General features: G+C 41.7%; 1 protein-coding gene across 2 annotated transcripts in view; it reads right to left on the bottom strand.

The window, feature by feature from the left end:
• The window catches only part of LOC117365097 (nucleophosmin-like), a 149,505-nt gene that overhangs the window by 124,582 nt on the left and 2,220 nt on the right, over nucleotides 1-22,703 (bottom strand). For both annotated transcript variants that reach the window (XM_033955061.1, XM_033955051.1), the window contains exons 2-3: nucleotides 20,018-20,100; nucleotides 17,594-17,713 (exon numbers count right to left, since the gene is read on the bottom strand). In XM_033955061.1, coding sequence (XP_033810952.1) covers nucleotides 17,594-17,713; nucleotides 20,018-20,100 — 203 coding nt within the window. The remainder of the gene's footprint in view (nucleotides 1-17,593; nucleotides 17,714-20,017; nucleotides 20,101-22,703) is intronic.

Genomic DNA, 22,703 nt, shown 5'->3' on the forward strand with positions numbered 1-22,703 from the left:
ACCTTCCCCAAGGAGGTGTCGAACAGCACTCCTAGCTACTCCAGGCGCTGAGAGGGAGACAGTCGGCTCTTGGCAAGGTTGACTACCCAGCCCAGCAACTGCAGAAACTTCACCACCCGAGCCGTGACCTGGGTGCTCTCCTGTAATGACTTCACTCAAATCAACTAGTCATCCAGGTAGGGATGAACCAGAATGCACTCTTTTTGCCAACGCCGCTGCAACGACCACCATCACCTGGTGAACGTCCGCAGAGCCATGGCCAGATCAAACGGAAGAGCACAGAATTGATAATGTTGCCCCAAGATCGCAAAGCACAGGAAGTGATGATGGGAGGCTTCGAAATGTGTAAGTAGGCACATTGGAATGTGCAAGTAGGCCTCGGTAAGATCTAGAGAAGTCAGAAATTCCCACAGCTGAACCGCCAGAATCACAGACCGCTGAGTTTCCATGTGGAAGGACGGCACGTTAAGAGCCCTATTGACCCCTTCAAATCCAGGATGGGCCGAAAGGTTCCTTCTTTCTTTGGCACTACAAAGTAAATCGAGTACCAACCTGTGCCCCACTCCTGCGTGGGAATTGGAACCACCGTGTGGAGATCTAGCAATCTTTGAAGGGTCTGGTGAAAGGCCTGCTGCTTCCATGCCACTGCAAGGGAGAAGCGAGAAAACGGTCTAGCAAGGAACGTGCAAACTCCAGAGCATAACCGTCCTGAATCACCTCCATAACCCACTTATCAGACGTGATGTCTGCCCACTTTGGATAAAAATCACTCAGCCGGGCGCCCACCGGAACCAAGACGTGCGGCAGGAGACCCGGCGGGGGTGCTACCTGCACCCCAGCGAGCTCCACAAAAGGACTGCATGCACTGGAAGAACCTGCCTCTAGAGAGCCCAGGAGACTGAAAAGAGGCAGTCCCTTGACCAGGGCAGAAGCAATGGAAATCACGCCCGTGAGCAGCCCCACCTCGAGCCAGCAGCCTAGATCTATCCTCAGGCAAACGAGGCACTTTAGAATTAGTGGGAGTCTGAATCAACTTGTCCAGGTCCTCACCAAACAAGAAAGATCCTTTAAAAGGAAACTTTTGTCAACTTAACTTTGGATGCCGAATCCGCCAACCAAGTGCAAAGCCACAAGGTACAGTGAGCTGCCACTGCAAACGCCAACAACTTGGCATAAGCTCGCAAGAAATCATACATGGCATCTGAAAGATAAGAAGCACCCAATGCAATCTTTGCCACCTTTTTTTTTTTTAAATATCTTTATTCGTTTTTACATTATGCAAACAAGTGTACAATAATTCAAGTCATACTATACATTCTTCACTTGAAACTCTACATTCATTTTATACCATAAACTATCTCCCCTCCCTCCCTTTCCATATATTACCCCTCATAATGTCATAAAACCCACCCATCCCTCCTCCCCCCTACATATATTTAATGGGGATAAATATAATTATTTATTTATTATAATACTCAATTAATGGTCTCCACACCTCTTTAAATTTCTTATAATAACCTCTCTTGATTGCCAATGTTTTTTCCATTTCATACACCTGACAAACCGAACTCCACCAGAAACAATAATTCAATCCTCTATAGTCTTTCCAGTTATGTGTTATATGTTGGATGGCAACTCCTGTTAAAATCATTAACAGTTTGTTATTATTTGATGAAATTTGACTTTTGGCCCTCATAGACATTCCAAACAAAACTGTGTCATATGATAGGGCCACAGGATTCTCTAACATACAATTTATTTGACCCCAGATCAATTTCCAAAAATTATTAATAAAAGGACAATAAAATAATAAATGATCTAGAGTTCCAGCCTCAAGATGACAATGCCAACATCTATTAGACTTAGAGCAATCCAATTTTTGTAAGCGAACAGGGGTCCAGAGTGCTCTATGCAACAGGAAAAACCATGTTTGCCTCATAGACGCAGACATTGTACATCTTATCCTCCAAGACCAAATACGTGGCCATTGAGATGCATTAATTTGATGCTTAATCTCAATGCTCCAAATATCTCTAAGTACAGTCCTTGGTTTTTTATTTAAATATCCAGATAATGTTTTATACCACTGTGCGGCCTGGTGACCCATAAAATCTGCCTGGAAGCATAAGAATTCTAGAGTAAAATGAGTATTTAAAGACTTCCATTCAGGGAACCCTGCCTGAATAGCCTGCTTCAATTGCAACCACTTATAACTTTGTTTTTTATTAAGTCCAAATTTATGTTGCAATTGTGAAAACTCCAGCAGCTTACCATCATTAATAACATCATCTAAAGTACGTATTCCTGCTTCAATCCAATCCTTCCAGACAATCATAAAACCGCCTATTTGTATCTTGGAGTTCAGCCATATATTTTGACAAGTAGATTTTTGAATAGTAATAGGAGTTAAGTTGTTTACATACTTTAATGTTGTCCATGTGTCCATTAATATCCTATTAGTTTTCCTTATTCTAGGCATTTTAATGCTAAGCAGATGACGAAGCCTGATAGGAGACATGAGCTGCCACTCCAACCATAACCAATCTGGAAGCTTCTCCATGAGTTCTGGGAGGACCCAATACATACCTTGGCGCAATATATAGGATTGATGAAACCTATAAAAATTTGGAAAATTTACCCCTCCCTCCTCAATTGGTTTTTGTAAAGTCACTAGAGCAATTCTTACAGCTTTACCCAGCCAAATAAATTTACTAAGAATATTATTTAACTTTTTGTAAAAAGACCCCTGAAAAAAAACTGGTATCATTCCCATTTGATAACAAACCACAGGCAATATCATCATTTTGACAGTTTGAACTCTTCCCCACCAAGATAAATGTAAAGGATTCCATTGCTCACATAACTCTGTTACTTTTTGCAATAAACTTTTTTCATTCATTATAATTGTCTCATCAAGCGTGTTTTTTATCCATATACTTAAGTATTTTATTCCTTCTTCTTTCCAAATAAAAGGTAATGAGTCAAATAATCCTTTTGTGCAATGCACATTTAAAGGAAGAACTTCTGATTTAGTCCAATTTATTTTATATCCTGAAAACTTTCCAAATCTTTCAATCAAAACCAATAAATTTGGAATGGTTGTTTCCGGATTCCTCAAATGAAGTAATATATCATCCGCATATGCAGAAACTTTATATTCTTTATCTTTATGCGGTATACCCTGTATCTCCTCCTCTTGTTGAATAGCTAATAATAAGGGTTCAAGCACTATATCAAAAAGTAAAGGAGACAAAGGACATCCCTGTCTAACTCCCCTTTGCAATTTAAAACAATCAGAAAAATTATTATTGATATATAATCTAGCAACAGGAGAGCTATACAGAGTTTTAATCATTTGTATAAATCCCGAACCAATACCAAACCACTCCATGGCCTGATACATAAATGTCCATTCCACACGATCAAAAGCTTTCTCTGCATCTAGAGACACAGAAAAAGCCGGATCTCCAATTTCTTTTGTTAAATATAACATTTGCAATGCCAATCTGGTGTTATTAGAAGAGTGTCTCTGAGCAACAAACCCTGTTTGATGCATACCAACTATGTGAGGAAGAGCTTTTGCCAAACGTGTAGCCAAAAGTTTGGCTAATAATTTACCATCTACATTTATCAATGAAATAGGCCTGTAATTTGAAACCAACATGGGATCTTTATTTGGCTTCGGCAAAACAATAGTTAATGATTCTGCCATAGTGCCTGATATACAACCTTTCTTTAGTTGATTCTGATATAAATTTAATAAATGAGGTAAAAGAGTATTTTGAAATGCTTTATAAAACTCTACCGTAAAACCATCACCACCTGGAGCGGTCCCTACTCTAAGATATTTCAATGCTGTTTGTAATTCTTGTAAAGATATTGGATTTTCCAAACTTCTCTTTATATGATCAGGAATCTTCGGACCTTCAATATTATTTAAAAACACTATACCATCTTTTTCTTTATTTAAATAAGACTCAGAAGAATACAGGTTTTTATAATAATTTAAAAACTGTTTTAAAATAGGACCAATCTGAAAATGAGTTTCACCTTTTTCATCTTTTATTGCATTCAATTTCATCTTTCTTTTTTTCACTTTAAGATAATTAGCCAATAATCTTCCCGCCTTATTTGAACTACCATAATACAAAGCTTGCTGACACATAATATTTTTTTTAGCCAAATTAGAAGAAATCTCATTATATTTATATTTTGCTTTTAATAAAGTTTGCAACGTAGAATTCTCCCACTTATTAATCAATTTTAATTCTAAATCTTTTATTTCGTGTTCCAGTTCCGTAAATTGCTTATTTAATTGTTTTTTAGAATAAGCTGAAAATGATATAATTTGCCCTCTCATCGTTGCTTTAAAAGCATCCCATATTATTTCTGTAGATATTTCCTCTGTAATATTATTTTGAAAATATTCATCCATTTTTAATTGAAATTCTTCACAAAATTTTGGATATGCAAGCAATGCATTATTAAATCTCCATACAGGCCTACCATTATCCGGGTCATTAAAATTTAAAGAAATCCACACTCCTCCATGATCTGATAAAATTATTGGTTCTATAGAGGCTTGTGTAACATCTTGTATTAGCCCATCAGAAACAAGAATATAATCAATTCTAGAAAAAGATTTATGAACATGTGAATAAAACGAAAAATCTCGATCATTAAAATGAAGAATTCTCCATATATCTTTTAAATTGCAAGAATTTATAAAATTATCCAACCCTAAAGATTTTAAAATTTTACTAGGTTTTTTATCCAATAAAGGGTCCACAACAGCATTAAAATCTCCTGCTACTATCAAATTATTAGCAGCCAGTGGTAAAATTATTGGTTGTAGAGTTTTAAAATATTCAATTTGATTCGAATTAGGTACGTACACATTAAATAGCGCCATAGTATTATTGCCCATACTCATGTTCACATGCACCCATCTTCCTAATTTATCTGCTTTCACCATATTAAATCCTGCTGAACATTTTTTATTTATTAAAATTGCTACCCCAGCTTTTTTCCCCACCGCCGGTGCAAAAAAGCAATCTCTCACCCAATTACCAATTAGCTTTTTTGATTCATCTCCATTAAGGTGAGTCTCCTGTATGAAATAGACATCCGCATTTTGTTTTTTTAAATATAGCAATACTTTTTTCCTTTTTATCGGGTGGTTGAGACCATTAACATTTATTGAAAAAATTTTTAAAGTCATTATATCAAATCAAAACAATAATCAATAATATTCTTCACATCAATATTATAACCTCTTTTCCCCTTTTTAAAATTATTATTAGAACCCATCCCCTCCCCTATACCCCTTCCCATATTCTTAATCCCCTCCCCCTCCCATCCCTCCCTTAAATTACTTGCCAACTTTGAAACGAACACCTTGACTAGGCAATAGATAAACTCCCCACAAGCTATATTTATAATTTTAAAACCATTAGCCAGATCATTATCATATTAAAATGAATATCATTTTATCACACAAGACTTCTTTATCAAGGATTACCTCTTTTTTTTTTTTTTTCCTTTCCTTTCCCCCATCTCTCATGAACCCTCCCTTCTCTACTCACTCATTTCCATTAAGATATTATTGAAATACATAAATAATCACACCAAATTTTAAAATTACATTCATCCAAACCACATCCATCTTTCATGTCAGATTACATCACATTCCCTCAAGTTAAATATCACTTTTAAATATTATTAAATATATAATGGAAATCTTTTTTCCTAACTTTTCCTATTCAAAAAGTCAATAAATTCCCCAAAACAACAATTTTTATCCCTTTAACATAACCCTCCTAACATTCCATATCCATTTCCACACTAGCATATTTGCTACCCTTTTAATTTCCACTCCATTCACAACATTCTCTTATATCATATGCTTTATATTATAACATCCAAACTTTCCTACATCCTTCGCTTTTACCAAAACTTCTAATTAATTTTTTTTTTTTTTTTTAATCTCCTCGTATATCCACCATTATTTATATTAAGTTCAGACCAATTTTTATCCCAAACAACAATATTATGACTCTTGTTGCATTAATAGATTTGCAATTTTAAAACTATAGTCCATACATAAAGCACAGTTACTTACCGTAACAGGTGTTATCCAGGGACAGCAGGCAGATATTCCCACACATGGGTGACGTCACCGACGGAGCCCCGCAGCGGACAGCCTCGAAAGCATCTTGCTTGAAGATCTCGAGCTTTCGATTGCTGCATCGCGCATGCGCGCGTGCCTTCCCGCCCAAACTAGGGGGCGCATCTCCTGAGAGGATCCTCAGTTCAGATACCAAGCTAAGAAGCCAACCAGGGGAGGTGGGAGGGTTGTGGGAATATCTGCCTGCTGTCCCTGGATAACACCTGTTACGGTAAGTAACTGTGCTTTATCCCAGGACAAGCAGGCAGCATATTCCCACACATGGGTGACCTCCAAGCTAAATCAAAAGGGAGGAGGGAAGTTGGCAATTTAAGAAAAAAGATTCTGTAACACAGATTGGCCAAAATGGCCATCCCTCCTGGATAAAGTATCCAGACAATAATGAGAAGTAAAAGTGTGAACCGAGGACCAAGTGGCAGCTTTACAAATTTCCTCAATAGGAGTTGATCTGAGGAAAGCAACCGAAGCCGCCATAGCCCTGACTTTATGGCCCGTTACTCGACTCTGTAGAGGAAGACCAGCCTGAGCATAACAGAAAGAAATACACGCAGCCAACCAGTTGGAGATAGTACGCTTCGAAACGGGATGACCTAATCTATTTGGATCAAAAGAAATAAAAAGTTGAGGAGAACTTCTGTGAGGTTGAGTACGTTGAAGATAGAAAGCCAACGTACGTTTACAATCCAAAGTATGCAAAGCCGCCTCACCAGGGTGAGAATGTGGCTTAGGAAAAAATACGGGTAGAACAATAGATTGATTGATATGAAAATCAGACACTACCTTAGGTAAAAATTTGGGATGTGTACGGAGTACCACCTTGTCATGGTGAAAAACAGTAAAAGGTGGATCCGAGACCAAAGCTTGCAACTCACTAACTCGACGAGCTGAAGTGAGAGCAATCAAGAAAACAGTTTTCCAAGTAAGATATCGAAAATGAGCCAAGTCAATAGGTTCAAAAGGAGGTTTCATCAGTTGAGCCAAGACCACATTAAGATCCCATACCACAGGAGGAGGTTTGATCGGTGGATGGAGATTAAAAAGACCTTTCATAAAACGAGAAACTAGAGGATGTGCCGAGAGTGATTTCCCCTCTAAAGGCTGATGAAAAGCAGCAATTGCACTAAGATGAACTCTAATAGATGTGGATTGGAGACCCGACTGGGATAGATGAAGTAAATAATCCAAAACAGAAGCCAAAGAAGAAGAAGTTGGCTGAAGATTATGAGTGGAACACCAAGAAGAAAATCTGGTCCACTTTTGACTATAACATTGACGAGTAGACGGTTTTCTGGAAGCCAGAAAAACATCCTGAACAGACTGAGAAAATTCAGCAGAATCCATCAGGTGGAAAGGAACCATGCTGTCAAATGAAGAGACTGCAGGTTTGGATGAAGTAAGGATCCCTGACTCTGAGTGAGCAGAGAAGGAAAAACTGGCAGAAGAAGAGGTTCCTTGATGCTGAGTTGCAGAAGAAGAGAGAACCAATGTTGTCGGGGCCACCGAGGGGCTATGAGAATCATTGTGGCATGATCCGACTTCAACTTGACAAGAGTTTTGAGAATCAGAGGAAAAGGAGGAAAGGCGTAAAGGAACTGATTCCTCCAATCTAGTAGAAACGCATCCGCCTCGAGACGAAGAGGGGAGAAGATGCGGGAACAAAACAGAGGAAGTTTGAAGTTGTTGGGTGACGCAAAAAGATCCACCCGAGGAGTCCCCCATCGGTTGAATACTTGACGAAGTGTGGAGGAGTTGATCGTCCATTCGTGAGGTTGAAGCAGACGACTCAATTTGTCTGCAAGGCAATTCTGAATACCCTGAATATAAACGGCTCGAAGAAAGATGTTGTGTGAAATCGCCCAATGCCACAACTGCAGAGCTTCCTGACACAGAGGATGGGAACCCGTTCCCCCCTGTTTGTTGACATAATACATTGCTACTTGATTGTCCGTTCGAACAAGGACTACTTGGTCGTGAAGGATGTGAAGAAAAGCTTTGAGAGCCAGAAATATCGCTCTGAGTTCCAACAGATTGATATGACATCGACGATCTGTGGCCGTCCATAATCCTTGCGTACGGAGACCATCTACGTGGGCTCCCCATGCGTACTCGGACGAGTCTGTTGTGAGAACTTTCTGATGAGGAAGATGGTGAAACAGCAAACCTCTGGAAAGATTTGAAGAGAGCATCCACCAGCGGAGAGACTTCTTTAAAGAAGGCGTCACCGTTATATGGCGAGAAGGTGGATCTAGAGCTTGCTGCCATTGGGATGCCAGAGTCCACTGAGGGATGCGAAGATGCAGTCTTGCTAAAGGAGTCACATGTACTGTAGATGCCATGTGACCGAGAAGGACCATCATTTGACGCGCTCTGATAGTTGATAGGGAAGTTACATGATGACAAAGGTTTAAGAGAGTATTCTGTCGATTGAGAGGAAGAAAAGCTCTCATGCGGATGGAATCCAACACCGCCCCAATAAATTGAATCGATTGAGTTGGAACTAACTGAGATTTTGGGAAGTTGATATGAAACCCCAGACTTTGAAGAAAAGAAATAGTCTGAAGGGTCGCTTGCGTAACCCCTGAAATAGAAGGGGCTTTTATAAGCCAATCGTCGAGGTAAGGAAAAACTTGCAATCCCTGGGCTCGAAGAGCCGCGGCTACCACAACCAGACACTTGGTGAAGACCCGAGGAGAGGTTGCTAGGCCAAATGGAAGAACCTTGTATTGAAGGTGAAGGTTCCCCACCTTGAACCTGAGATATTTGCGAAAATTTGGATGAATAGGAATGTGAGTATAAGCCTCTTTGAGATCCAGTGAGCACATCCAATCCCCTTGATCCATGAGGGAGTACAGGATCGGGAGAGAAAGCATGCAAAATTTTTCTTTGACTAGAAATTTGTTGAGAGCTCGTAGATCCAGAATGGGTCGCAAATCCCCCGTCTTCTTTGGAACCAGGAAATATCTGGAATAAAACCCCTGGTTGCGTTCGTGAAGAGGAATTTCCTCCACTGCTCGAAGGTGAAGAAGAGCTCGAGCCTCCCGAAGAAGAAGAGGGAGTTGCGAGGAACTGGAAAGACACTCTCTTGGAGGGTGATCTGGAGGCACCTGAAGCAGGCGCAGAGAGTATCCCTCTCGGATGATCGTAAGGACCCAAAGGTCCGATGTAATGGTTTCCCAGACAGATGAAAAAAGGGAAAGACGACCTCCGATTGGTAGGGAGGAATTTGGATGTAAAGAGGTTGGAATGCTCATCACTGGACCGTCAAAAAGACGGAGCTGTTTTGGTTGGAGCAGGTGTCTGAGGCTTTTGAGGACGTTGTTGTTGTGGCCGTCTAGGTGGAGGCCTAGAAAAAGCCGGTGTAGACTTCATGGGGTAACGACGAGCTGGAGGTCTGTAAGCTCTAGTCAGAGAAGGTTTTGGTTTCGGACGAATCAGAGAGGCGAAAGAACGCTCATGCTCAGAAAGCCTTTTAGTAGCTGCTTCAATAGAGTCATCAAAGAGCTCAGAACCTTGACACGGCAGGTTTGCTAAACGATCTTGTAAGTTGGGATCCATATCTACAATCCTGAGCCATGCAAGACGTCTCATAGCCACTGCAAATGCCGAGACTCTGGAGGATAGCTCAAAAGCATCATAAGATGCTTGCAACATGAATAGACGTAACTGAGACAGAGATTGAATAATGTTTTTATATTCAGAAAGGCGTTCTTTGGGCCAGTCTGGGCAAAAAGATGACAACTGCTTCAAAAAATGATTAAAATATGAAGTAAAGACATAATTATAATTCAAAATTCTATTTGTCATCATAGAATTTTGATAAAGTCTGCGCCCAAACTTGTCCATAGTACGCCCTTCGCGTCCTGGTGGAACTGTTGCAGACACCTTAGATGGGTGAGCCTTCTTCAGGGAAGATTCCACCACTAGGGATTGATGAGAAAGTTGGGATTTCTCAAACCCTTTACATGGCACAGTACGATACCTAGACTCCAGCTTCGATGGAATAGCTGTCACAGAATAAGGAGTCTCCATGTTACGTAGAAACGTCTGCTTCAGCACCGGTGTCATGGGTAGACGTAAAGTCTCCTTAGGAGGATGAGAAAGTTCCATATCCGCAAGGTATTCAGGCGTGTATTTTGAATCAGAATGTAAATCAATATTAAGAGCCTGTCCCATGTCGAAGACAAATTTAGCAAAAGAAGCAGACTTCGAGGTCGAGGCTTCCTCAGGAGAAAGAGAACGAGAACGATGTGTCACTGAAAAAGATGGAGAAGCCTCGCGTGAATACTGAGATAGAGGCTCAGATTCAAGATGTAAAGTGATGGAAGATGTTCCACTGCCTGTCAGAGGAGGAGTGGCTGAATGTTTCCGCTTAAGGCTCCGAGTCGGAGAAGTGCGTGGAGTACGAGGTTTAGTAAGAGGAGATTTTTCTCGAGACAAATGCCTCGAAGGTGGTGTCCTCGACCTCGAATGCCTCGACGATATTGAAGAGGCAATGGTAGTATGAGCTTTAGAAGTAATATCAGAATGCTTCGAGCTCTTTGTAGAGGTAAGCTTCGAAGATCGAGACCTGTGCTTTGATCGAGGCAATGCTTGTTTAGCTCCATGTTCAGACGAGGAGTCTGACGAGGAAACCCTGGATCGAGACCTGCGACGAGGAGATCGCCGAGAGGGTGCCGATTTATGCTCAGGCTGGTGTTGCGCAGACAGAGTCGAGACCGGTACCAACTGAGCCACTATTGAGGAAATTTGCGTAGTCAGAATTGACTTCAGCATATCCTCAAACATGGGGACGGAGACCAAAGGACTCGGAGTCACAGGAGGTCTCGTGCGTTCCAAGGAGGGCGACCTCGATCGAGAGTATTCCCTGGACTTGGAAGCACGTTTTGAAGGTCTGGAAGACGGAGTCAAACCTGGGGCCCCAGGCTGAATGGAGGTAGACTCTGTCGGCTTCTTAGAGATGGTACCTGAAAAGGAAGCAGGAGACTTACCCCCCAATCCAGGCTTCGAGGACATCGTCGAGGCCTTCGAGGCCGAGGACCCGGAGGTCTTCGAGGCCGAGGCCTGTCGAGGAGGCGAGGTCGAGGTTTTAGTACTCGAGGTTGGACCCGGAGTCGAGGATTTTACAGATGCCTCGACCGAGGCCACAGCTTTTTCAGGCTCCATACGAGGAAAAAGCTCCAAAAATCTGTCGCAGCGGCGTTTAAAAGCACGAGGTTGAAGAGTGAGGCAGCGAATACAATCTTCGGGGCGATGAGTCGACCCAAGACAGATCATACACCGACTATGTGGATCAGTGATGGAAATAGTTCTACCACACTGATAACACCTTTTAAACCCGGTAACAGGCCGGGACATAGATAGGACAAAGTCCGTGTCGAGAACGGAGAAGAGAGGCCTAGGCCTCAATCTTCTAACCCGACGCTAAAGAAAAACAAAAAGATATATCTTTTTTTTTTTTTTTTTTTATATAAATGAAATATAAGAAATAGAATTACGAACACAGCGACCGAAAACAATAAAAAGTACTCAGCCGCGGTGAAGAGAAGGCACAACGCTACGGGAACCAAGTCGACAAGTCTTCTCGGCTCCGCGGAAAACGTTGAACTGAGGATCCTCTCAGGAGATGCGCCCCCTAGTTTGGGCGGGAAGGCACGCGCGCATGCGCGATGCAGCAATCGAAAGCTCGAGATCTTCAAGCAAGATGCTTTCGAGGCTGTCCGCTGCGGGGCTCCGTCGGTGACGTCACCCATGTGTGGGAATATGCTGCCTGCTTGTCCTGGGATAACAACAAATTTCCTTTTCTTGTAATAAGATGCTATATGTCTCATAAAGTCTCATTTCAAATCTCCTCTTGCTTGCAGATCCATATCAAATTCTATCCTCTCACACTACTGTTTATACATTCTCAGTCTCATCTTTTGATCCACCCTAAATCTCCTTTCCAATTGTTTTGCATAAAGATATTACAATGACCACAATTTCAAACTTGTGGTGCCAATCATAGATCCTTCACATTCTACATATACAAACCCTTTTTTTTTTTTTTGACCATCGTAGCTCTGTCATTTTTATTTTAAGGTCAGGCCAACTATATACCAGAACCATCTTCAAAAAATCCTCTGCTGCATTTAGAGAATTTCCATTACAATGTCTTATTCCATATATCACAGCTGACTTCCCCTTTTATGCAAATGAAAATTTTAAGGCTTACAAAGTCACAGTCTAACTCTCATCTTGCTTGCAGATCCATTCTATTTAATGTCCTCTTGCTTGTAGTTTATATCTTCTCAATACTATTTAGAACTTATTTCCTTCAATCTGTTTTGCACAATCCTCTATCGTTTCTCAGTCTGTCTGTCCAAACAGCAAGTTAGTACAATCCATCTTATTAACCTCTGTCCTTTAAAAGGTCTGTAATATTGCATCTCTTATGCTCTTGCAGGCTACATTCCATTTGCCTCATGACAAGATAGAATGTGGAATGTATTTGAAATCCAACTGCAGCCATGCCTTCAGAATCCTATTAACTCTTTTTTTTTCTTTTTTCTTCCTTTAACATAGAAATTTCCAAACAAAAATAAACATTTCAACCAAGAACACAAATACTTCCATCCAAGTCTCTATTAAGTAGCCATTGGTGATTCACACTGCTCCAAAAACTCCTTAAGTTTATCTGCAGTATCAAAATTCAAAGTTTTATTTTTATAAGTGACCCGCATAGTTGCCGGGTATATGAGCCCATATCTAGCTCCCAGACTTCTCAGCTGTGGTCTCAGGTCTAATAGCTGCTTTCTCTTTTGTGCCGTTGCTCTGGCAAAGTCAGGCACTATGTAAATCTTTGAATCCTGACACTTTAAGTTTTTATTATCTTTAGCTAATTTAATTATTTCAGCTACCTGTTGATATCTAAGTAGCTTAAAGATCAGTGGACGTGGTCCTTTTTGACTGTTTGATAATCTCGTTGGGACCCTGTGTGCACGTTCTATTTCCAATGGAAACTTGTTTTGCATCGGGAGCACCTTGGGCAAAAAATTAATCAAAAATCCAATCGGATCCGACTTTTCAATTCCCTCCGGGACCCCAAGCACCCTTAAATTGCTCCTTCGTTCCCTATTGGACAAATCTTCCAGCTCCCTTTTCAGTGCTTCAATTTCCTTACTGTGTTCCATGTGCTTTATACTTTCCTCCTCACACTTTTCCACTCTTTTCTCAATTTGATCCACTTTCAATTCCATTGCTTGCAGTTTATTTGATAAACATACCACCTCTTCTTTCACTTCTTTTATATTTTTAGCGCATTCCAATACTATTTCCTTTACCGCCTGTATTTCCTTCATTATGTCTTTATTTTCTACATCCTCCGGCGGCAACGAAACTGACATCGGTGAAGCCGTATCAAGTTTCGATCGCTTCCCGCTTCCTGAGCTGCTCCCCGCCGCCAAATTTTTGTTTTGCTTTCCCGAAGCCATTATCCACCTCTACCTCACTTTTCAGAGTGAAATTTGAATTTTTTCTGGCTATGATCTCTGTCAAATAGCTTGTCTTCACAGAGCCACTCCACTACCCAGCCATTTAGTTCCGCTCCAAAGCCACGCCCCCCAATCTTTGCCACCTTGCGCTTGAGCAATTCCTAATCTTTAGATTTACTGTCAAGCATATGCTCGGCCCAGCGAAAATACGCCCAAGCCACCAGACCGCCACACATTGCCGCCTGGACCGTCAGAGCTGTCACATAAAAATTCTGTTTCAGGAGGGACTCCAACATACACTCCTCCAGGTCTCCAGGTCCTCAAGGCCGCACCACCCTCAAGAGGAACGGTATGCCTTTTAGAGATGGCCGAGACCTTGCGTCACCACAGGCGACTTCAGAGTGTTCCCATCCCCTTCAGGAATGGGATACAGGCAGGCCATGGAGTGCACAAAATGAAAGGGAGCTACCGGCACCTGCCACTGTGCGAGCATAATGTCCAAATATCCTGATGCACAGGAAAAGAGCGTGAAGCAGAGCGGATCCCCTTAAGCAAGGGATCCACCATATGTGGGGGCTCCAACACGGTGTCCTCAAAGTGCAAAACTGAGGAGACCTGAAGAATTAGCTCATGAAGCTCTTCCCACTGAAAAATGTGCACTACAGATGCATCTTTGCCAACAGGGGGGTGCTCGAACCCCTCGCTGGCGGAATCCGACCCTCCAAGAGGATCGTGGAAATATCCCCGAGGATCCAGGTCTTCATCAATAACATCTTGCTCCTCTGGGAAAAAAAAATCCTCATCCCAAGACACCCTCGGGTGCTTGGACGCGAGAAGGGGGGCAAAACTGCCGCTGCCTGGGGCCGCACCAGGGAAGACATCGAGGGCAAACCACCTCCCCGCCACACACACCCGAAGTCCCCGGAGTGGACATGGAACCTCCAGCCACCAGCACAAAAGCTTTACAAAGTGCTAACATAAATTCAGGGGGGAAAAAAAAAAACCTGGCAGCCCCAAGGGATTCTCTGCCCCAGCAGGGGACCCTGCCATACCCTGCCCCTGCATTTCCAGAACAGGGGAAGGTCACCAAAGGTAACAGAAATGGAGGAGGTTCCCTATGAAACTGGACCTGAAACCACCAAAATCGGAGCTCCCGCGGCCTGTCGTGTCTGAAAGCCGGAGACTTTCCTGCCGCTGAGGCTGAGGAACTGACCGATACGAAAAGGGAAGCCTCAGCCACTCCAGCAGTAAGGGAATCCTTCGCAAGGTACATGCGGCGGGGTGCCCTGGATGCCAGCAACTGCTGCTGACGAGACTAATCCCAACTCCTCCGGCCTGCACAACGCTTGCAAAGTACCTCGCGTCTGAAGCACAATGAGCATTTTTTCCCCCGTAAAAGTGCTCATTGTGCTGAAAAACGCCCTAGCTGTAATAAAAGTGCCGGTTAGATGAGAAAAAAAACCCCAATACAAATGGCAGTTTTAAAGGGAATTGAGCCCTTTAGACCAGCACACCCCAGGATTTTTTCCACTTACTGTGTATACTCAAATATAAGTTGATTCGAATATAAGCCGAGACCCCCTTTTCCCCCACAAAAGGAGGAAAAATGATTGACTTGAATATAAGTCGGGTGGCTTAATATTCAAGTGTCCTGCCCTATCAGAGTCTGCACCCAGCCCCTCCCTGCCAAGCTTTGCACCCAGCCCCATTTCCTCCATCCCTCCCCTGTCAGGCTCTGCACCCAGCACCTTTCCTTCTTTCCCCTGTCAGACTCTGCACTCTTCCTCCCAGGCTCTGCCCTCTGTCCCCTTCTCCCTGCCTTCATACCTCTACCGATCCGTGGTGGAGGTGCAGTGGGCAGGAGCAAGCTTTTCAAACTCCTGCCCTGCTGCTAACCGGCTGCGCGATCGAATTTCCTCATCTGAGCGGCACGAGCAGCAGTGCGATTTTGCGCTGCTTATCTGCGCTGAGTGGCTTTGCAGGAGCCAGTAAAGAAGCCACTCAGCGCCAAGAAGCAGCACCAAATTACGCTGCTTCTCGTGCCGCTCAGATGAGGAAATTTGATCGTGCAGCAGGAGTTTGAATTCTGCTCAGTATGGGCAGAATTCTGAGCAAATTCAGTGCTTTAGAGTTGCACAGAAATTCCACCAAGAGTAAACAGATCTCCTGCTCTCTAGAAATAATTATGTCAGGTCCAAATGCTTTCTAATGACTGATAAGGCTTCACTTCATTTGCATCATGGCACAAATCCCAAACATTTTTCAGCTTTGTAACTCTATCCAGCGCAACAGGCTGCATTTCTGTATGTTATGGATGGGAGTGGGGGGAGGAAGCCTGAACTGCCATTGATTAAATGTTTTGGATCATATGCAGAGAGAAGCAATTGTTCAGGCTATGCTGCATACCTGGCAGGCACAGGAAAACCAAGCACAAGAAATGTCAGGTTTGTGATCTTAAAACTGAAAAGAGATGAATGCTGGAGCAGTGACCAAAGATAAACAAAGTCAGGGAGTTGTAGGATTTCATGCAGTAATTTTTGTGTGGCAGAAAACAAAGGCATCTTGGACAAACTAGAAAGTTGCAGTCACTAACTTAATTTTCAGACAGATCCCCGCTGCTTTTCTGAGCCTAAAAACGGCTGCAGTGTTGGCACCAATGTATGAGTGCTGTTGCTGGCAGCACCTGACCCCCAAAACAGGAAGTTACATCAAACTTTTTCACGCATGTTAAATATTTAGAGTGTTAATCGTGTTAACACGTTAAACGTTAAATATGGTATATTATGCTATTTGAACTTTTTACTGCTGTAATTGTCTATTGCTTATGTGCAACATGCCTGCTGTACACCACCTTGAGTGAATTTCTTCAAAAAAAGCAATAAATATGAGTCTATACCTATTAGGATTTATCTATTTGCACTGTACATTATTTATCCTGGTACTAAAGTTCTGCATCCATTTGAAACAAATCTCACAAAGTTCAAATGTGATCTAAAAACATTTTTGTTTGTTTTATTAATTTATAACCCACTTTTACCCAGAGCAGAGAATGATACATACAATAAATATACAAATAAACAAAAACCTATCAATCAGCCAAAAAACAACAACCCAGAAACAATCCAGAGTGTCAATATTTAGGGTTAAGAAAATGTCATTTGCAACAGGTGTAGCTTCAACAAGCACTTGAAAGAAACTAGATTCTGTTCTTGTCGGATGTTCAGTGGCAACCCATTCCATCCATGGGGCCAGCCAATTATAAACATACTACTACTCATACTCTCTAAACAAGATACATGAAAAGTCTGGGATCTGGGATGACTCATTTACAAGCTGTAGCAGAACACAATGTCCTTGAAGGCACATAGCGCTGCAATCCAAATATCAGATAATACATTTTATTTAAAGGATGCATTCCCTAATAAGCAAATTTTTATATATATTTATACATATATAATCCTTTTTATTATAACCTGGAACATTTTTTAATATATATGTAAACTGCTCTGGAAAGTACTTCTGTTGGGTAGTATATCAACATTTTAATAAATTTGAGAAACTTGATTTATATTTACTAGTACATTAAATCCAGAACAACAACAACAACAAAGATTTAAAGCCAAATATCAGTAGGAGCTGGAGTCGAAGGGTAGAAAAGTATAGGAAGTTTGGTGTACCTACTCCACAGCCCTGATTATAGATGTCTATATGGGTCATCGTCCTGCTGCACCAAGTGTACTTTTTAAAACCAGCAGGAATTTTTGGGACATGGTAGGAAATAGCAGAGGCAAAGTCTCACCACAAGGCTTTGAAAAGTAGCTGCCAATTCTGCAGCAGAAACATTCTCTACCTAACAACAGTCAATGGTAAATTGAGGAAAGTGAAATTGCACATGGAGAGAAGGAGTGGAGATGGCCCAATGGGTATCAGTACTGACCGTGGTAAGGATGGATGATCTCAAGGCAACCAGCTGGACTGTTGTCAGCTTTCCCTGAGCATTTGCTGCCTCCACTTCCACTCTGTGAAGATCATCACTGGCATCTGCGCCCAGGCACACCTATGGACAAAGAAAAGAATAGTAAATGGACAAAGAAAGGAATGGTAAGGCGTGAACCAACACTCTACCCAAAAAGCAGCAACATTTGTCCCAGGGCTATCCCATAAAATAAGCAAATATTTAGATCTTGCTCTGGTCAAGAAGGGTGCCAAACTTTTCATAGAGTGACCCACAGCTGACACATGAAAATTCTAGTTATCCTAATAAGAAGAGACAGCACAAAATCACAGAAAAGCAGCACTCATTACTGTGGTTTGATAAAAGAGGGCCTCAAGACCAAAAGCAGAACTCACAAAATGGGAACAAACAATCCCACCATTCCCTCTTAGAGCTAAAAAAAAAGAACCTGTATCCCATGCCAGAGACACATGTACTGCTGCTCATCAAGAAAACTATACTCCTTTATTTTTTATTTGTAATAAAAACCAAGAGAAAACTGCCAAAAAATTAACCCCAAATAATGGCTTGCTATTGCTCCCCCTCCCACAACCCCCTAAAAAAAACAGTTAGTCTTAAAGCAGCCAGGAACATCTATAGAGTATAAGAACAAGAGAGAAAGAGGAATGAACATCTATAGAGGATAAGAATAAGAGAGAAAGGACCACAGGGACATAACAAAGCAATTCAAAAAAATCAGGGTGGGACTGATGAGCCTGCTGTCAAAACAGAGGCACCAAAAGCAGCATACTTCTTGGCCGTTACATCAATCCTGTAAAACTCGGTGAGCGTATGCAAGGAGGACCAGATAGCGGTTCTACAAAGCTCATCCAGAGAAACAACCAATGACTGCCTAAGAGGACGAAACACCTCTGGCAGAATGCGCCTACGCCGCAAGGTGGGGGGGGGGGCTTCTTTTCAACCGCCACAGAAGTCGTGAAAAAGGCCATATGGATCCACCTGGAAATGGTGGCCTTGGAAGCTGGCCTAACATTGTGGGCAGAACCCGCCAGTACAAGCAGGTGGATGGAAAGGCGAAACTCGTTGGTGACTTCCAGATATCGCAACAAGATCCTATACACGTCCAAGGACCCCAACACCCGGTCCTGCTCCCTCGAACAGCATCACCCTGGAATCCATATTATGCAGAAAAGGATCCCCGCAGCAAAGAGCCTGAAGCTCTGAAACCCTAAGGTAATAGCCACCTGGAAAACCATCTTAATCGTAAGATTCATAAGGGATACCTGCTCTGGAAGTCTTGGAAGCTATTTTCATCATTGACAGAACATGGGCAGGAATGACTAGGATCACTCCTGCCCAACTACTGCTGCTAGACCACCAGGGAAACAAGGTAGGCCTGGAATCTATCCTCTGAGTCCAGGAGAAGGTTGGTGGTGCCTGTTCAGGGAGGGCGAGAGAATGCTGCCTTTTCTTGTTTTGGGGGGGGGGATGCGCTGAAGGTATTTTTTATTAACATTAAACTTCTGTATTGCATATGGAATGGAATTACTAAGGCCTGGCTTATTTAAAGCTATTTTAAGTATTCATCTGATGATATGTGGACCTTTCTTTATGATAAACATCAGTGGATATTGACACCACGGGCAGTAACATGGAGTTTTTTTAGACCCATGAAGTAGAACTGAGGTCTTTTTCTTCACTTCTTTAAATTGGGTGGAGGGGGGGGTTGTGTTTTTAGGCAGCAGTTTTGGTCTTCCATATTGGTGCATATGTATATTTTTTGTTATTTATTTTTTTTGGTTTTGCTATATGTACTCTCTCTTTGATTATTGTGCTAAAAGATTGTAAAGTTTTCCAGATGCATCTCCCTTAAGAGCTTCCACAAAAACATCAGGTCAAGTGTTAGCAGCTCACTATCTCAAAGTGATATCATCTTTCAATGAAAAATATGAGAGGTTAAATGCAAGTCACATTACCCACTTTACATAATAATGATCTAATCTGTATGCCTTTGCATTTCTTGGAGGTAAAAATAATGTATAGGGATAAATAACAATTTTGCCAAATAAAGTGTTATTTAACAAAAAAAAAAAAAGTGCCTTATTTCCTTAATGCACATTACTAATTTTTCTTTTTAAAGGGGGTATCAACATAACCACAAAAGTTAAACAAACAATATCTTTATAAAAAGACAGTACTACAGAAATTCTACGTCAAATAAATAAGCATAAGTATAGGTTAATATCACTCAAAATGTTATTGAAGTTCCAAGAGGAGATTTTCATCCCTTTACTTACGAAAGTATAATTGAGGGCCTTGTGCTTCAAGGGCTATTTAGCTTGAGATAAATGCGGGAATAGCTCCCACGGATATGCAAATCTCTTAGAACATGAGGAGAGATCTCACCGTCTGTAACACGAGCTGCTGTGTCATGCCATCACCCTCTCCATTAAAACGATACTCATTTGTATCCAATGTCAGTTGGCAGCCTGCAGAGAACAAGAAGCAACATATAAGACACAAATTTGTAGCACAAACAAATGAACAGGTAAGCCTGATGAAGGCCTAGCCATTTCATCTTGAAAGGAACACTCATGTATGAAAATATTATTCCTGCTCTTTATCATCAACCAGCAGTACACCAAGCTAAAGGGGTATGAAGTACCAAGTAAAGAAGAAGCTTTAAAAATTACCCTGGAGAAGGTAGCAGCACTACAGCAATTCTGCAATTGCAAAAATTAAATAGTTGAGCCTAAATCGTGTATTTTTGGTTCAATCTGTTTATTAGTTTTATCAAATATAAACAATAGAAAACAGGCACGGTTCATGAAAGTTTACACATATGAACAGTAGTCAGGTGTATCCGTCTGCTACAAAACCACCTTAATAAAGGTCTGCAATATCCCCAAGACCTCCTGGTGCTATCCGCTGTTTCTTACTCAAAACCTCTCACCACTTTTATGAAAGAGCAAAGCTTTTTATACAAAATAAATTCAGACCAGAAAATTTAACCCCAAAAATGTTGACTTTAAGCATACCTAAGATTACCTGATTACTATTCAATGTATTGTAAACTACTTTGGATAAATCTCTTCATGAAAAGACAGTTATTAAATCCCAATAAACAAATATTTTGAACCCTATTAAATATTTTGCATTTATTCCTCTTTAACTTTTGGCAGGAAGTTTCCAGCATACACAGGTTCCTCCCACATCTGCTTATATACGGGGCAGGATTAACCATTTGACGAGCCCATGTTGGGTTCCTATCATAATCTAAACACTTGAATGGTAGCCAGCAGAAATGACAGCTAAGAAATAATACACCGCAGAAAGACGGACAGTTGCAGGAAGTGCTGGCTCTGGTCCCCTCCAAGAGCACAAACCTGCCTTGGATCATCAAATTAGTATATATGAGAGAACCCCCTCATTTGCTTAGGTTGCTTGCCTTAATACTGTCCTGCTCCAGTAATTCAATGAACTAATATAAAATGCACATAGTACATACGAGGTGCTATCCAAAAGTTTGGGGAATGTGAACAGCGAGCGCAAACTGGATATAATATGCCCTTCCACTGCTAAAGAAGTCTAGCAGTATACTTTGTGAATCAGTGTGCCAATGGGCATGTAGTTAAGTGATCGCGTTATTTTGTTCTGTGCGATTTTATAAGGTTGTGTTTTGTTGATTCGGTGGATTTTGATATGATGCATTTTACTGAGCAAAGAATCTGCATCAAATTTTGTTTCAAGAAACTTTAAAAAACTGTTGCAGAAACCCATCGTATGCTCCAGGAAGCCTCTGGAGATAATGCCATAAGCCAAAGCAAAATCTCTTGGTAGAAACGTTTCAAGGATGGACGAACATCTGTTCACAATGATGACCGTTCCAGACGACCATCAACAAGCACACCAGAAACCATAGCAAAAGTTCATGAGACTATCCTTGCAGATCGTAGGCAAACTATCCACGATGTTTGTGAGATAGTAGGACAATCATATGGGACAGTTCAACGAATTTTGTCAAATGAATTAAACACGAGAAACATTTCTGCAAAATTTGTGCCAAGACTACTAACCGGTAAACAGACAGCCCATTGCATTTGTCTGTTCAGAACTCAAACAAGTCAGACGACCCCAACTTCATCTCCTATATCATAACTGATGATGAATCATGGGTTTACGGTTTTGATGCAGAGACTAAGCAGCAGTTGTCACAGTGGAAGTCGCCACAATCACCACGGCCGAAAAAAGCATGTCAAGTGCATAGCCATGTCAAGTCGATGTTGATCGTTTTTTATTACATACACGGGCTTGTTCACAGGGAATTCTTACCTCTAGGTCAAAACATCAATGGTCAGTTTTACTGTGAGGTTTTGAAGTGGTTCAGCGAGAGCATTCGGCGCAAATGCCCAGACAAGTGGAAAAACAAAAATCAGTTGTTCCACCATGACAACACGCCCGCTCACACATCACTCGTTGTTCGACAATTCCTGTCTTCCAGAAACATTACAGTGATTACACACCTTCCCTAGTCGCCTGACCTTGCCCCCTGTGATTGTTTCCTAGTCCCCAAAATGAAATTACAACTGAAAGGGTGCCATTTTAACACAATTGAAGGGATCCAGGCAGAATAGTAGGAGGTCCTCAAGGCACTCACCCAAGATGACTTCCATAGATGCATGGACTCATGGGAAAAATGCTGTATACATGGGATCGCTGTATACATTCTCAAGGAGACTACTTTGAAGGAGACTGTGGAAACTAGGAGTTTCGGTAAGCAATTTTTTTTTTTACAATTGAATTCCCTGAACTTTTGGGTAGCACCTCGTATATGACAGTGACCCAAAAATGAAATACAAAATGTGAGTGTGAAAGCAATCCATCTCCTCCACCTTCAGCAACTCTCCTGACTGTGAGAAGCAAACTCCAGACCTGGGGGTCAACCCCAGGAAGCCCACAAGGTGTAATTAAAACCTGGAATGCCCCTCCATTATTCTGATGACAGAATATGCACCAGTGATCAGTTGCTGCAAATAATGAAACAGAACATAATGGAAAGGGAGAAAAACACCCAAGGCCTCTCTCATCAACA

Source organism: Geotrypetes seraphini, chromosome 1 (assembly GCF_902459505.1).
Source record: "Geotrypetes seraphini chromosome 1, aGeoSer1.1, whole genome shotgun sequence".
In the NCBI taxonomy this organism is placed as follows: Eukaryota; Metazoa; Chordata; class Amphibia; order Gymnophiona; family Dermophiidae; genus Geotrypetes; species Geotrypetes seraphini.